At 42.6% G+C, this 15845-nt stretch overlaps 1 protein-coding gene across 1 annotated transcript in view; it reads left to right on the forward strand.

Moving 5' to 3' along the window:
* LOC138673005 (organic solute transporter subunit alpha-like) overlaps positions 1-14104 on the forward strand; it is a 62727-nt gene extending 48623 nt beyond the window's left edge. The window contains exons 7-8 of the mRNA XM_069761534.1: positions 5078-5183; positions 13335-14104. Coding sequence (XP_069617635.1) covers positions 5078-5183; positions 13335-13519 — 291 coding nt within the window. The 3' untranslated portion in view covers positions 13520-14104. The remainder of the gene's footprint in view (positions 1-5077; positions 5184-13334) is intronic.
* Positions 14105-15845: the final 1741 nt, after the last annotated feature.

The following is a 15845-nucleotide window of genomic DNA, read 5'->3' on the forward strand; positions in this document are numbered from 1 at the left end:
TAACCCGATGTTTACCCTGGTTACCCGGGGACTTCAGGATCGTTGGTCGCTGGAGAGCTGTCTGACAGCTCTCCAGCGACCAAACAGCGACGCTGCAGCGATCGGCATCGTTGTCTAGATCGCTGCAGCGTCGCTTAATGTGACGGTACCTTAAGTCAGTCCGTTCGCAGCCAGTCCATAGATCGTGGTCCGAGACTGGATCAAGATCTACGAATGTCTGAATGAGTCTTTAGAGTACCCATTCAACAGAGACTGTAGTGGTGTGAACATAGTAAAATTTAGACTCTTGCAACATGTAGGCTTAACATTTGATCGCATAAAAAAGTAATCTGATTCCTTATCATCATAAATACTTGTATGTAATTAAAAGCAACTAAGAGTCCCAAAAGCAAATGAAAAACTATATATACTCTGGCTGCAAACATAGAAATAAACATGAAAATAGTATAAATTCAATTACTTTATTAATCCAATATACAAAAATACAAATTGTCAAGCAAAAAAGCTAAATAAAACACCTTTAAAAAACATTAAAACTTATTGGAGAGTGTGCTTTTCAGTTCACAGGCTTAATACATTTTGAACAATAAAGTTTCTAAAGATAAATATCATGGAAGGTAACAAGTGTAAGTAAGAGCAACAGGACTACTTCGTAAAAAATATATATATATATAAATACAAACAGACCCCATAAAACATCCTAAATATAAGCCCATGCCAACCATAAGCCATATCTGCCAAACCTCACACTGGCCAATGCACGTTTTGTGAGCTACTTTATCAGGGGACAATAATTTGTGTTTTTAAATTTGAATTCCAATATACAGAAATATTGTGGGTCTAAACATACATTCTACAATGTTCACAACTTCCTTTAAACAACGCTTGCTAAAAATGAAAATACAGTTTCCATAAATATTACTTACTGATAATAATATATGTCACGGTGCCAAAGCCGCTTCCCAGAATTCCTGATTAAGTGTTTTGTAAAAAAAAAAAGCAAAAAAAAAAAAACACTCTTCTTGAGAAAAAAGGAAAGTCCCACAAGGGTTCTCATGAGATTTTATAGCTGTGAGAGAAAACATGATTACCAGTCAATTTCTGTAACATCACAAGAAAAATTTCAGAACTCAAACAAAATTGTCCATCTTTTACACATTGCAAGGGCTGGGGAAAATATTCAAAAGACCTAAAACATTCAAACAGGGAACCTGCCAGTAGCCGTCAATGTTTTACTCTGAAACACTGCAGCATTTGAGAGTAATTATACTTTGAAAAGCCACCTGGAAAATAAGTGGGGAGGGGGTCGTTTTGGAGAATGATGCACCAAATTCATTAGGAGGAGCACACTACTTATTGAATATGGTGCACCTCCACTGGAATGCTACTCTGGTCAGGCACTGGAATAACATCTCTGTCGAAAAAAAAGCTGCCAGTATTGATGCATTTGATGGCTGGGAATTACAATGACCTATCCCAACTCCTCACTAGATACAACCCATTTGGTGGAGCTGCCCAAACTGAAGATGCCAAAATTAGCTGAATTTTTGCTCAACTCTGCATTGTGCGACTGACACTAGTCACTGGTCATGGACTAGTCATGAGACAGAGTGGTCAAGTAGTCCAATGTCAAAAGCCAGGAAGGTACGTGAAAGACAGGGGGATAAGACAAATGGATAAAGAGCAAAGTCCGGAGTCTGGTAACCAAAGTCAGAATACGTGAAAAGCAAGAGGGTTTATACAAACGGGTAGTCAAAATACAGAGCACATAGTAAGCACTCCACTGAGCTGAAGCTACAATTGGCAATGATCCAACATTGACAGTCAATTAAATAGCTTGGCAATTATCTAGAAAGGAAAACACCTGGAGTTAAGGGTACCGTCTCACAGTGGCACTTTGGTCGCTACGACGGCACGATCCGTGACGCTCCAGCATCGCACCATTATCGCTCCAGCGTCGTAGACTGTGGTCACACTTCGCAATGCACGACGCTGGAGCGATAATTTCATGACATATTTGTGATGTAGAAGCCGTTGGTTACTATGCGCACATCGTATACAATATCATGCACACCTTTGTTACACGATGCGATCATGCCACCACAGCGGGACACTTGATGACGAAAGAAAGTTTCAAACGATCTGCTACGACGTACGATTCTCAGCGGGGTCCCTGATCGCAGTAGCGTGTCAGACACAGCGAGATCGTAAGTATATCGCTGGAACGTCACAAATCGTGCCGTCGTAGCGATCAAAATGCCACTGTGTGACGGTACCCTAACTCAAACACTACACTGACAGCCCAACACGCCCCTCCTATCCATAGGGTGGCTTACCTGCCACCCACAGCATCCCTAGGACACGGTGACTGACGGGATCATGACAGCGACTTTTTGAAGCTTTTTTATAAGAAACTCGGGTAAACACTTTGATGTATCAGGGTCTATGTGTCTCAGCTGACAAGTGTGGTCGTTGGTTGCTTCTCCCAGCCATGATCCCTTTGACTGACAGATCTTTCCCTATAACACATATAGTGGGAGACCTGTAAGTCAACTGGAGTGGAGTAGGGGGAAGCCGCCAGGCACCTGCCTCTTGGACTAGTCATTCGAGACTTATAGTCCCTGGCTGGATTTTCAAACCATTTTGAAACTCCATAACCTTTCAGAGTAAAATATATCCTGGCTGCACTCATGCATCTAGAGTTTGATTCATGGAGCTTGTGGTTCCCTTTAAAGAGAATCTGTCACCCCTTTTTTTAGATTTGAGATAATAATATGGTTCAATTGTGCATGAGCTCTGCATTACAGCAGTACCTTTCATATCCCCCGATTCCCCACCTTCCCTGAGAAAATACTTTTGTAATCTCTCCGTTTTCCTATGTAAATTACCCCGATCCTGTCCGATGGGCGGGGCCGTTTCTCCCCACCTCCTGCCTTGCTCTACGCATTCATTTTTCTTCTTTCCTGTGTTGGCATTGTTTTCCTGTGTCTGCGCATTGAAGTGGCCTCTCACGCGTGCGCAGTATGTTTTGCCCAGCAGTGGGCAAAGCATAAAAATCATTATTGCGCATGCGCCATTTTACATTACGTTCTGAACCACGGAAGTCTTGCCATGCAAGGGGGCATAGAACATAATGAAAAATGCGGGCGCATGCGCAATAGTGATTTTATGCTTTGACCACCATTTGGAAAAGCATACTGTGCAGGCGCTAGAGGCCAATTCAATGCACATGCCCAGAAACTGTACATGATCTGTGCTATTCACAGATCTCGTTACGTCGAGAACACCGAGGAGAGGGAGGAGAGACAGCAAATAGGCCCCGCCCATTGGACAGGACCGGGGTAATTTACATAGTAAAACAGAGAGATTACAAAGGTATTTTCTTAGCAAAGGTGGGGAATCAGGGGACATGAAAGGTACTGCTGTAATGCAGAGCTCATGCACAATTGAACCATATTTTTTCTCAAATTGAAAAAAAGGGGTGACAGACTCCCTTTAAAGAGGACTTAGCAACTCTACTGGTCTGTCTGTCCTAAATATTTTCATCAACAATTTTAATAATATTCATAACAATTTTATAGCATCTGTTCTTAGAACTCTGTTATCCCACCTGGAAACATAATAATTTAACAGCTGGGTGTTACCATTCTCCTTCTCAATGAAGAAGGTCATTGCACAGCAGGCAGTTGGGGGCTGGTATTATCAGGCTGGTAAGGGGCTATGAATATTGTCCCCCCAACCTAAAAATAGCAGCCCGCACCCACCTGAGAAAAGGCGCAGTTAATAGATGCACCTATTCCGGTGCTTTGCCCGGCTCTTCCCACTTGCCCTGTGGTGGTGGCAAGTGGAGTTCATACTTGTGGGGTTGATATCACCTTTGTATTGTCCGGTGACATCAGGTCCATGGGTTAGTAATGGAGAGGCAGCTATAAGGTGCCTATCCATTACTAATCCTACGGTTATATTGTAAATAAGCACACGCCCAGAATAAAGTCATTTAATTGAAAGAATGACACAGACTCATTTAATGAATCTAAATTAAACCATACTCACGTAATCGCATAGTCCACAGAAGCCAATGTCTCCTGTAACAGAATTAAAATAATAAACAACAATATTCCTCACCTGTCCGCAGAGAAGATAATAATTCATTTGCCCCGCGACGGGTCTAGCTTTGCTAGATCTAGATGGCAGGCTGCATTGTTGCATGTTGCAACTATACAGAAAGGCATCAAGCAGAGATACTGAGCAACATGTGCTACCGCTGCTCTGTACCTGGCGGTGAACTCCTAAGGCATGACTAACGTCACTGAGAGCGTGAGAAAGTTCTCATGCTTGCGGTGGTGTCAGAAAGGCCCTGAGAGTTCACAGCCAATGAACTCAGTTCAACTCACTAACGTCAGCACAAGCGCCATGGGAAGAGTTGTAATGGTGCTGGCGCTTTACCCAGTTCTTCCCACTTGCCCTGTGGTGGTGGCGGCAAGTGGGGTTATATTTGTGGGGTTGATGTCACCTTTTTATTATCCAGTGACATCAAGCCTATGGCTTAGTAATGGAGAGGTGTTTTGGCAGCTTTTTTTGCCCCTCCTGAAGATGTTGTCTATGCATTTGGTTTTGCCTCCGTTGAAGTCAATGGGGTTCAGGTATATTCGTCGAACATGTTGGATGAACATCGGGACATTCGCCGATCCGAAACCTTGAAAGGTTCGCTGATCTCTAGTGGAGATGTGGCTGCAGCCATCGTTTCATGTACGTGTAAAGAGAATGTGTTGGCTGAAAAATTGAACACAAGGGTCAGGTAATACTTGCATGTAGCTGTAGAGTGGACCTGTAAAATCAATGTTACTGGTGAGCCCTTGGCACCTCAGTCCAACAATGCAGGGATTTATATGTAAATTCAATAACAACCAACCAAATTTAGGCCAGAGAGATAGTTATCTGTATAATCCATTGCTATCATCCATCCAATATATCCATGACAATCACATTACAGTACATTCTAGAAGGCGAACCATGATGTGTAATTATTTTCTCCTTTTAGACAACTGATGTAACATTTTCATTTCCATTGTTTTAGTTCATTGTTATTTTGAGCCAACTTCAGACTTCAATCATCAATATTCTTGGCACCACACGTGTTATTTCCTGCGTTCCACCACTTCCCAGTACAGCCAGAGCCTCATGTGAGTAAATATGAGTAAATATGTATATTTGGACATATTGTAAAATATAAACTTTCTTAGTTTGGATTTATCCAAAGGATTAGTGATAACTTGCTGATCTCTGGGCTTGAACTGAACAGGGCTTATGGTCTTGTTTACATGGATCGACCATGGCATGTTATGGCAGCTGATCAGTAAATTTGTATTGATCGGTGGTCGCTTATACAGTGAGACCAAAGTAAACGAAGTGCCCTGAGTGATCTATAATAGTTTCCTCAGTGCACATAGGTTGTCATGGTTCACGGCAGTGCAGGAACTTACCTAATGAAGAAACGGTATTGGTTTGGAATTGCATAGCATTTTTTAATAATTCTTTTTTTTTGGCAGAACTCATTATTCCTGTTTTTTTCCTGCACTTCCCTTTAAAATGCCTTATGTAAATGGAACCTGTGATAAAAGTATTTACTGCAGTGGCTTTTACTGCTATTTCATGTATTACGATGATGTGCAATATAAATGCCATACATTCAATGATCTACAGCTGTATTAGGCCGTGTTCACATTGCGTTAAACAGCAGCCCGTTCAACACATATGTGAATGGGCTGCTGACGCAAGTGCCGACATTCTCCATCGCGCTAGCGCATCTATCTCTATATGCGCTAGCAGTGACGGACCCGGAAACGCTGCAGCCCGCGTCTCAGGGTCCGTCACTCAATGACGGCACATCGCTAGCGCACACCCATTGTGGGCGTGTGCTAGCGATGCGTCCGACATAGAAGCTAATGGCGGTGTTAGGGACTACGTTACCACCGCGTTATGCAGCGGTGTAACGTAGTCCATTTAATGGACGCCATTAATGCTATGTGAACCCGGCCTTATAGATATCGCTCACTAATTACATACAGGTGCTTCTCACAAAATGAGAATATCATCAAAAAGTTAATTTCAGTTCTTCAATACAAAAAGTGAAGATCATATATTATATAGAGTCAATACAACCTAGTGATTTATTTCAAGTGTTTATTTATGTTAATGTTGATGATTATGGCGCACAGCCAATGAAACGTCATTATCTCAGTAAATTAGAATAACTAAAAACACCTGCAAAGGCTTCCTAAGCTTTTCAAAAGGTCCTTTAGTCTGTTTCAGTAGGCTTCTAACTTGGGAAGATCGTTAGCAGGGCAGTACCACCACATCGTGCGCTAAATACTATAAATCTAGTCATATACTTGCCATAGCTCTTGGATTCTGGATTTGATAATTCATTGAATCATAGCAACAGTGGATTTCTTTTAATAACTGGATGCAATTTACTCATTCATGGCAAAGCAATACAAATAATATTTAAGAAATCTGTCAGTAGGTTTTTGCTACCTCATCTGAGAGCAACATAATGTAGAGGGAAAGGCCCTAGTTCCAATGATGTGTCACTTACTGGTCTGTTTATTGCAGTTCTGATAAAATCACTGTATTATCTGATGCAGATTTAGCAGTTCTGTGAATGCTGAGCTGTGTATAACCCCGCCCACACCACTGATTGGCAGTTTTCTACGAATACAGAAAGCTGAAAATCAGAAGTTAGGGTGGGGTTCTATGGGTGGGGTGGAGTTCTAAGGGAGGTGTTCTATGGGTTGGATGGGGTACTACATGTGGAATGGGTTCTATGTGTGCGGTGGGGTTCTACATGTGGGGTGGAGGAATTCCCCGGCTATGCAGTTGACTATGCTTTGTAGTTCCACTCTGCAATTCATCACACCCTCTCCAATCTAAGATCGTTGACTTGTCCTAAGGGTAGGCCATCAATATAAAATACTAGGCAACCCCTTTAAGGAGTTATTGCAGCTGCTCTAGACTGCCCCTGAAGATGAAGTGACATCTCTTCTGTCTTCACACCAAAGAGAAAGGACACTTTCTCCACCAAAACACACCATGTATATCACTATTTGCACTATAACAATACAGCGGATTTGACCCAGAGACTGAGATAACCATAGATAAGATAAGAAATGATAAGATACATTTCTAAAGGTACCGTCACACTCAGCGACGCTGCATCGATATAGACAACGAGCCGATCACTGGAGTGTCGCTGTTTAGGTCGCTGTAGAGACGTCAAACACAGCAACTCCAGAACGATGCAGGAGCGATCCTGTGACGTAACGGCGACTCACTTATCGATCTCGCAGGTCGTTAGCTCCATGTAAAACATTGCTGGCATCGTTGCTTTTGCTGTCAAACATGACGATATACGCCGACCTGACGACGAAATAAAGTTCTGGACTTCTAGCTCCAACCAGCGATGGCACAGCAGGATCCAGATCGCTGCTGCGTGTCAAACACAACGAGATCGCTATCCAGGATGCTGCAACGTCACAGATTGTTGTCGTTCTCGTAAAGTTGCTGAGTGTGAAGGTACCTTAACTGCTAACCGTAACCATACATTTATGGTGACAAGATGATCAGATATCTGGGATATCTGATCTGAAATCTCTAGTAGGCACTAAAAGATAAAGCTGGTCATAGACCTGGGTTAGCAATTTGCTGTAAGATCGGCCTACTAGTCCTGCTGCGCTCAATATGCAGGTTTAGCCATGTCCAATGTGTATTTATTATTTCAGTGGAGCAGAGGGATATAAAGCATTCTTGTCAGAACCTTCAAGTGCTAGAGTGGCATATATACTGAAAGAGAACATGCTGCCATCACACCTTGCCCTTGGTAGACATACACTTTCTTTTCCACCTTAACAAATGACCCAAAACACACATCTAAGACCATTATTGCATTTCTGAAGGAGAAAGATTCGGTGACGAAGTGTCCTGGTCTGAACCCAATCATACACCTATGTGGAATTCCGAAGAGAAAAGTTGAGCATCACTCTCCATCCAGCCTCCAGACTCTAAAAGATGTCATTCTTGAAGAATGGAAAAAGATAGATTTTCTAATATGTTGCCAACTTGTTCCTTCCATGCCTAGAAGACTTGGTATGGTCTTAAAAATCATGGAGGTCATACAAAATACTAGATTAAGTAGTTTTTAAGGTTAGGTTTAATTATGTTCGCATCAACTAATTGGAGTAAAACAGAACTTTCTGTACTGAAAGTTATATTTTTTTAACCCTACTTTCACATCATGAGTTAAAAAATGTTTTATGAAACATGTCCTTGTGTTCAGTGAGATATTGATTAAAATAATTTATACTTAACACACACACATATATATATACATATACATATATATATATATATATATATATATACACACATATATATACATATATATATCCCAGCTATAGGATAGTTATTTTATTTTATTTTTTACAATTAATACTGAGAAATATATAATATTCATAAAAAAATATAGATAATGTGCCCCTGAGATCACCAATGTCTCCATTAAATATGATACATTTCTCAGTATTAATTGTAAAATTAAACCAAAGTAGCATCAGGTGCCAGTGATGCTACCAAATGCAGCCTTGCCTCGGCATCACAGTGCAGAGTTGTAAGGTTCTACAGCACAGAGATAGGAAGCGTTCTCTCCTTGCCTAGCAGACACGTTGTGATTGTGAAGAATAAAATTAAAAATTCCTCCGTTCTTGAGGCAAGAGAGAATTTTTAATAAGAAGTAAATTGCAGAGGGCCTTGCTTTTTACAAGCACTTTGTACAAATTTACCAAATTGAGACAATCCCTTTTTAGTGTCTTCTCCATTTTAAGTTTTATTTGAGAGATTCAAACCTTTGTGCAATTAAAAGCAGAACTGAATAATCAGACAGAAGAAAGGTCCTGATAATGTCTCGTTCCGCTCACTAGCAAAAACACAGACAGCGAGAAATAATACTCACACCAAAAATTAGAGCTGAATCCCAAGAAATAGCAAATTACACAATTAAATAGAAATAAAATAACATTTGTCTGACAATATAAATGGAAAATGTCACAGACACAGATGATAGTTTGGGGTATCATTATATTGACCTGTTGTTAAGGTTACAGTATATTTTGTAACAAAGAGAATTGGAAAATGTTTCATTGTGTAACAATACTAATAATAGGAACTATAGAAGAGGTTGATTGTTTGTTTAACACTATCCTCAATAGCTATAAAACATGTAATATGCCGTCTGACACACAATCAAACTAGTTGTATAGCTCTTGTCCTTTCTCTATTATCATCTCATTCCGACACACGATATTAGTGGGCGGGTTAGCCTGACAGGGCTACTATGCACTTTGGAAGTGTGATCGATGATTAGTTATCACATCACAACAAAACATGGGAGTGAGGCGATAAGAAAACTATGTGGTCCTGGGATTACAGCAAGTGCTACAGTCTGCATAATTTAGAGAAAGAAAGAAAGAAAGAAAGAAAAGAAGAAAGAAAGAAAGAAAGAAAGAAAGAAAGAAAGAAAGAAAGAAAAGAAAGGCGGGGACAGAGGGATGACAGTAGGAAGGAAGGGCTGGAGGTAGGAAGGAAAGAAAGAAGCAAAATAAATCTCTATAAAAGTACAATTTTCCAATACATTTTTGACAAGCTTTTAAACATTCAATGTATTAGTACACCTACACACTGAAGCTGATATGGAGCATGTGGTACAATGCTAGTTCATGTATTGGAACTTAAATAGGAACTTAAATAGAACTATCAGGCCTTTTACACAATGTTTTAAAGATCTGAATAGGCCACTTCACAACACCTTGTGCCTTGTTCTCCAGCCACATCACATTGTCCAATCTCAATCCAAATTAATGTGTCTAATTGTAAACATTTACTCACAGAGTCACTAAAGGATTTGGCTTCAAGATAAACCTGGGAGTTTAGGTATTCTGCGGACTTTACTTTTAACCTCTAGTATTCTGCGGACTTTACTTTTAACCTCTGCAAGGTAGTGTGGACTTTCCTACTCAGGGAATTCCCAGGTTTATGGCGGAGGAGAAGAAAAAAACACATGTCAAAGCTGCAGATACACAGCAGAAAGCAGGAATCATAGTCAGAAGGAGCACAGATTATTATTATTATTATTATTATACATTTTTATAGCGCCATTTATTCCATGGCGCTTTACATGTGAATACGGGGCAAATATAGACAAATACATTAAACATGAGCAGATAACAAGGCACACGAGTACATAAGGAGGGAGGACCCTGCCCGCGAGGGCTCACAGTCTGCAGGGGGTGGGTGAGGATACACTAGGAGAGGGAAGAGCTGGCTGTGCGGCTGTTCAGTAGGTTGAGGATCACTGCAGGCTGTAGGCTTGTCGGAAGAGATGAGTCTTCAGGTTCTTTTTGAAGGTTTCTATGGTAGGCGCAAGTCTGATGTGTTGGGGTAGAGAGTTCCAGAGTATGGGGGAAGCACGGGAGAAGTCTTGGATGCGGTTATGGGAAGAAGAGATGAGAGGGGAGTAGAGAAGGAGGTCTTGGGAGGATCGGAGGTCGCGTGTAGGTAGGTACCGGGAGACCATGTCACAGATGTATGGAGGAGACAGGTTGTGGATGGCTTTGTATGTCAGTGTGAGGGTTTTGAACTGGAGTCTCTGGGCGATAGGAAGCCAGTGAAGGGCTTGACACAGGGGAGAGGCTGGGGAATAGCGGGGGGACAGGTGGATTAGTCGGGCAGCAGAGTGTAGGATGGATTGGAGTGGTGCCAGAGTGCTAGAGGGGAGTCCAGAGAGTAGGAGGTTGCAGTAGTCGAGGCAGGAGATGATAAGGGCATGCACTAGCGTTTTTGCAGTGTTGCGGTCAAGGAAAGCATGGATCCGGGAAATATTTTTGAGTTTGAGACGACAGGAGGAGGCAAGGGCTTGGATATGTGGCTTGAAAGAGAGGGCAGAGTCGAGGATCACCCCGAGGCACCGGGCGAGTGGGACTGGGGATAGTGAGCAGCCATTGACAATGATGGATAGGTCTGGTGGAGGGGTAGAGTGAGATGGGGGAAAGATGATGAATTCTGTTTTGTCCATGTTCAGTTGTAGAAAGCGAGCAGAAAAGAAGGCTGAAATGGCAGACAGACAGTGCGGGATTTTGGTAAGCAAGGAGGAGAGGTCAGGTCCGGAGAGGTAGATCTGCGTGTCGTCAGCGTAGAGATGGTACTGCATACCGTGGGATTCTATGAGCTGTCCCAGGCCGAAAGTGTAGATGGAGAAGAGTAGGGGTCCTAGAACAGAGCCTTGAGGAACACCGACTGACAAGGGGCGAAGTGAGGAGGTGGTGTGAGGGAGGGAGACACTGAATGTTCAGTCTGTTAGATATGACGAGATCCAGGAAAGGGCCAAGTCTGTGATGCCAAGGGATGAGAGGATTTGTAGCAAAAGGGAGTGGTCAACAGTGTCAAAGGCAGAAGACAAGTCCAGGAGAAGGAGGACAGAGTAGTGTCGCTTGCTCCTGGCAGTTAGTAGGTCATTGGTGACTTTAGTTAGGGCAGTTTCAGTTGAGTGATGGGAACGGAAGCCTGATTGTAACCGATCAAAGAGGGAGCAGGAGGAGAAGTGGGAGGACAGTTCAAGATGGACGTGCTGCTCCAGCAATTTGGAGGCATAAGGGAGAAGAGATATTGGGCGATAGCTAGACACAGAGGATGGGTCGAGGGAGGGCTTTTTGAGGATGGGTGTGATCTTGGCATGCTTGAAGGATGAGTGAAAGACACCTGTTGTGAGTGAGGCGTTAGGGTTGGGATGAAGACCGTGGAAAGGTTAGGGATGAGGTGGGATGGGAGCGGGTCAAGCGTGCAGGTGGTGAGGTGTGATCTTGACAGGAGGGTGGAGAGCTGATCTTCTGTCATGGTGGAGAAGCTGGTTTTGGAGGAGCAGGGTTGAGCAGCTAAGAGGGGCAGTGGGCGCTGTGGGCCAAAGCTTTCTCTGATCGTATCGATCTTCTGTTTAAAGAAAGAGGCGAAGTCATCAGCAGAAATGAGGGGGGAGGGAGGAGGTGCGGGGGGACGGAGTAGAGAATTGAAAGTGTTGAAAAGCTGTTTAGGGTTGTGGGACAGGGAGGATATGAGGGATGAGAAGTAAGTTTGTTTTGCGGCAGTGAGCGCAGACTTGAAGCTGGCGAGGGACTGCTTGTATGCAGTGAAGTGGTCGGCAGAGTGGGATCGCTTCCATCTCCGCTCAGCAATCCTGGAAGCCCGTCTCAATTCTTTGGTCAGGCTGGTCAGCCAGGGCTGCCTGTTAATTGTACGAGTTTTACTATGCATGAGTGGGGCGGACGAATCGAGTGTTGTTGTTATTGTGGTGTTATAAAAAGTGGCAGCAGCATCTGTGTCATGAAGGGAAGCTATGTCTGTGATCAGATCAGTCATAAGTGAAGACCAAGCAGAGGACAGGGAGTGCAGCAGATAATTGAAATCAAGATCATAAGCCAAGTCTTAACTATTTGGAGTTGGTACATACACATCATAACAGGCTCACAAACTAAATCTACTTCACGGCTTCAGGCCAGAATAGGACTGTTGTCAAGTCTTGGGCATTGGGGCATTGGCCAGAGTCTGGAGCAATTTGTGATTTTTGATCTTTAAAATGTCATGAACAAGCACATGCGGAGTGGTGGGCTGCAAAAGAAGAGAAGAGTGGCAGCCAGGAGGAAAATGCTGGGCACCCAGAGAGGTTGGGCAGTGAGTCAGCACTAAATTATAGGGAGGGCATAAAGTTGAAAGCTTGTGGCCTCTACCCTCTTGAGGACCCAGTGGGCCCTTGTAATCAACACTCCATTTTGAGGCCATTTTTCGTGAGGCCCAGCATATGCTTACCTATTCTTTTACGTCTTAGTGGAGATTTTACTTCTAAACAACCTTTTCTATCTTTGCTATGGTGGTAAGCCTTTATAAGATTTGGCCAGGGCAATTACCATTCATATAGATCTTGTCCACACTCTATGGTATCACTACCTCACAGGGATCACTAGGAGGCCATTCTTGTGAGACTATCCAGCCTGAAATTGTGATTAAACACACAATTTCTTGTATCTTAAATAGAAGATATATCTACAGCTTCCTCCAGAATGATTATGAATTTGTTTTTTATAATAATATGTTTTAAAATGTAATTGTTAGTTTTACACTTACCGTAAATTTGCAGCTAAACTAAATTTAAGTTCCAGTAAATAGAAGCAAAACCTCTATTGACCATAAATCACCCTAAATCTTATATTGTGTGAATGTCATTTTTATTTCAGACATGAATCAGCAACTTCTAATCATTGAAATGTTCCTGACCACAGTGATCTGCCGAATGCTCTATCGGAGGAGATACGAACAGAGACCTGCACTTAGTGAAGATGAGGGGACCAAGGATAATCTGCAGAATAGTACACTTTGTCTCAATGGAAAGGCAATTGATGAAGGATTTCAGAAGGTTTAAAAGATACCCCAAAACAATTACGGGATTTTTAACAGAATAACGCATAGAAATTCTGTGGAGTTTCGTCATCTCCTTGTACAGACAGATGATTCATTATGTTGAACTTTTGTTGAACTAATGGAAATCCCTTTATATAACTTTATATTTGTATACATAGAATTAAGGTTTGATATATTATGTATAGACTGATAATAATCATTATCAAATCTAAAGATTGTAAAGCGAAATTGTGCATTTCAGTTTTTGGTTCTGACTTACTGGCCCCACTTAGACTAATATAAATATATCGAGTTAATTTATAACATCAGCTTGAGCTGCTAATATCCTAACAAATTTTATTTCATATTTTTTGTCTTTTTGTAGTTTATACGGGAATTATTTAACAAATATCTATAATCTCATCTTTATCTGCCATCTGTCTGATAGATAAGAGATAGATACAGTGGGGGAAATAAAGGTACCGTCACACTTAGCGACGCTGCAGCGATACCGACAACGATCCGGATCGCTGCAGCGTCGCTGTTTGGTCGCTGGAGAGCTGTCACACAGACAGCTCTCCAGCGACCAACGATCCCGAGGTCCCCGGTAACCAGGGTAAACATCGGGTAACTAAGCGCAGGGCCGCGCTTAGTAACCCGATGTTAACCCTGGTTACCAGCGTAAAAAAACAAACAGTACATACTTACATTCAGCTGTCTGTCCCTTGCCGTCTGGTTCCTGCACTGACTGCTGGCCGTAAAGTGAAAGTGAAAGCACAGCACAGCGGTGAGTCACACAGCGGTGACTCACCGCTGTGGCTGTGCTCTGCTTTCACTTTACGGCCAGCAGTCAGTGCAGGAACCAGACGGCAAGGGACAGACAGCTGAATGTAAGTATGTACTGTTTGTTTTTTTACGCTGGTAACCAGGGTAAACAGCGGGTTACTAAGCGCGGCCCTGCGCTTAGTTACCCGATGTTTACCCTGGTTACCAGTGAAGACATCGCTGAATCGGTGTCACACACGCCGATTCAGCGATGTCTACGGGGAGTCCAGCGACGAAATAAAGTTCTGGACTTTCTTCCCCGACCAGCGATCTCCCAGCAGGGGCCTGATCGCTGCTGCCTGTCACACTGGACGATATCGCTAGCGAGGACGCTGCAACGTCACGGATCGCTAGCGATATCGTCTAGTGTGACAGTACCTTAAGTATTTGATCCCTTGCAAAAAACATCTGACAGCTGTGCTTGCCCACAAGGGTTTTACCATCAAGTCTAGTCTTGTTTGACAGAGGGATAAAATACTTATTTCTCACTGCAAAATGCAAATAAATTTAAATAATTTATGCAAGGTGATTTTCTGGATTTTATTTTTTACATTTTAGCTCTCAATGTTAAATTAACCTACCCTTAACCCCTTTCTGACATATGACGTACTATCCCGTCGAGGTGGTATGGGCCAGTATGACAACCGACGGGATAGTACATCATCACCGATCAGCCGCGCTCACGGGGGTAGTGCCGCCGATCGGGGCCGGGTGTCAGCTGACTATCACAGCTGACATCCGGCACATTAACCTCCGGAACACTGCGATCAAACATGATCGCAGCGTTCCGGCAGCATAGGGAAGCATCGCGCAGGGAAAGAGCTCCGTGCATGCTTCCCTGAGACCCTCGGAGCAACGTGATGTGATCGCGTTGCTCCGAGGGTCTCCTACCTCCTCCCTGCAGGCCCCAGATCCTAAATGGCTGCAGGGCTCCTTCTGGGTCCTGCAGGGAGGTGGCATGCAAGCGCCTGCTCTGAGCAAGCAAGCCTCCTGCAGTGCCTGTCAGATCGCTGATCTGACACAGTGCACTGCAAAGTGTCAGATCAGCGATCTGATAATATATAGTCATGTCCCCCCTGGGGCAAAGTAAACAAGTAAAAAAATAAAATATTTACATGTGTAAAAAATAAAAAAATCCTAAATAAAGAAAAAAAAATATTGTTCCAATAAATACATTTCTTTATCTAAATAAAAAAAAAATACACATACAGGATACACATATTTAGTATCACTGCGTCCGTAGCGACCCGACCTATAAAACTGTCCTACTAGTTAACCCCTTCAGTGAACACCGTAAAAAAAAAAAACGAGGCAAAAAATAACGCTTTATGATCATACCACCGAACAAAATGTGGAATAACACGCGATCAAAAATACAGATATAAATAACCATGGTACCGCTGAAAGCGTCATCTTGTCCCACAAAAATCTAGCTGTTATACAGCGTCATCAGCAAAAAAATTAAAAAATTATAGTCCTCAGAATAAAGCGATGCAAAAATAATTATTTTTTCTATGAAATAG

The sequence above is a fragment of the Ranitomeya imitator genome, chromosome 3 (genome assembly GCF_032444005.1).
Source record: "Ranitomeya imitator isolate aRanImi1 chromosome 3, aRanImi1.pri, whole genome shotgun sequence".
NCBI lineage: Eukaryota > Metazoa > Chordata > Amphibia > Anura > Dendrobatidae > Ranitomeya > Ranitomeya imitator.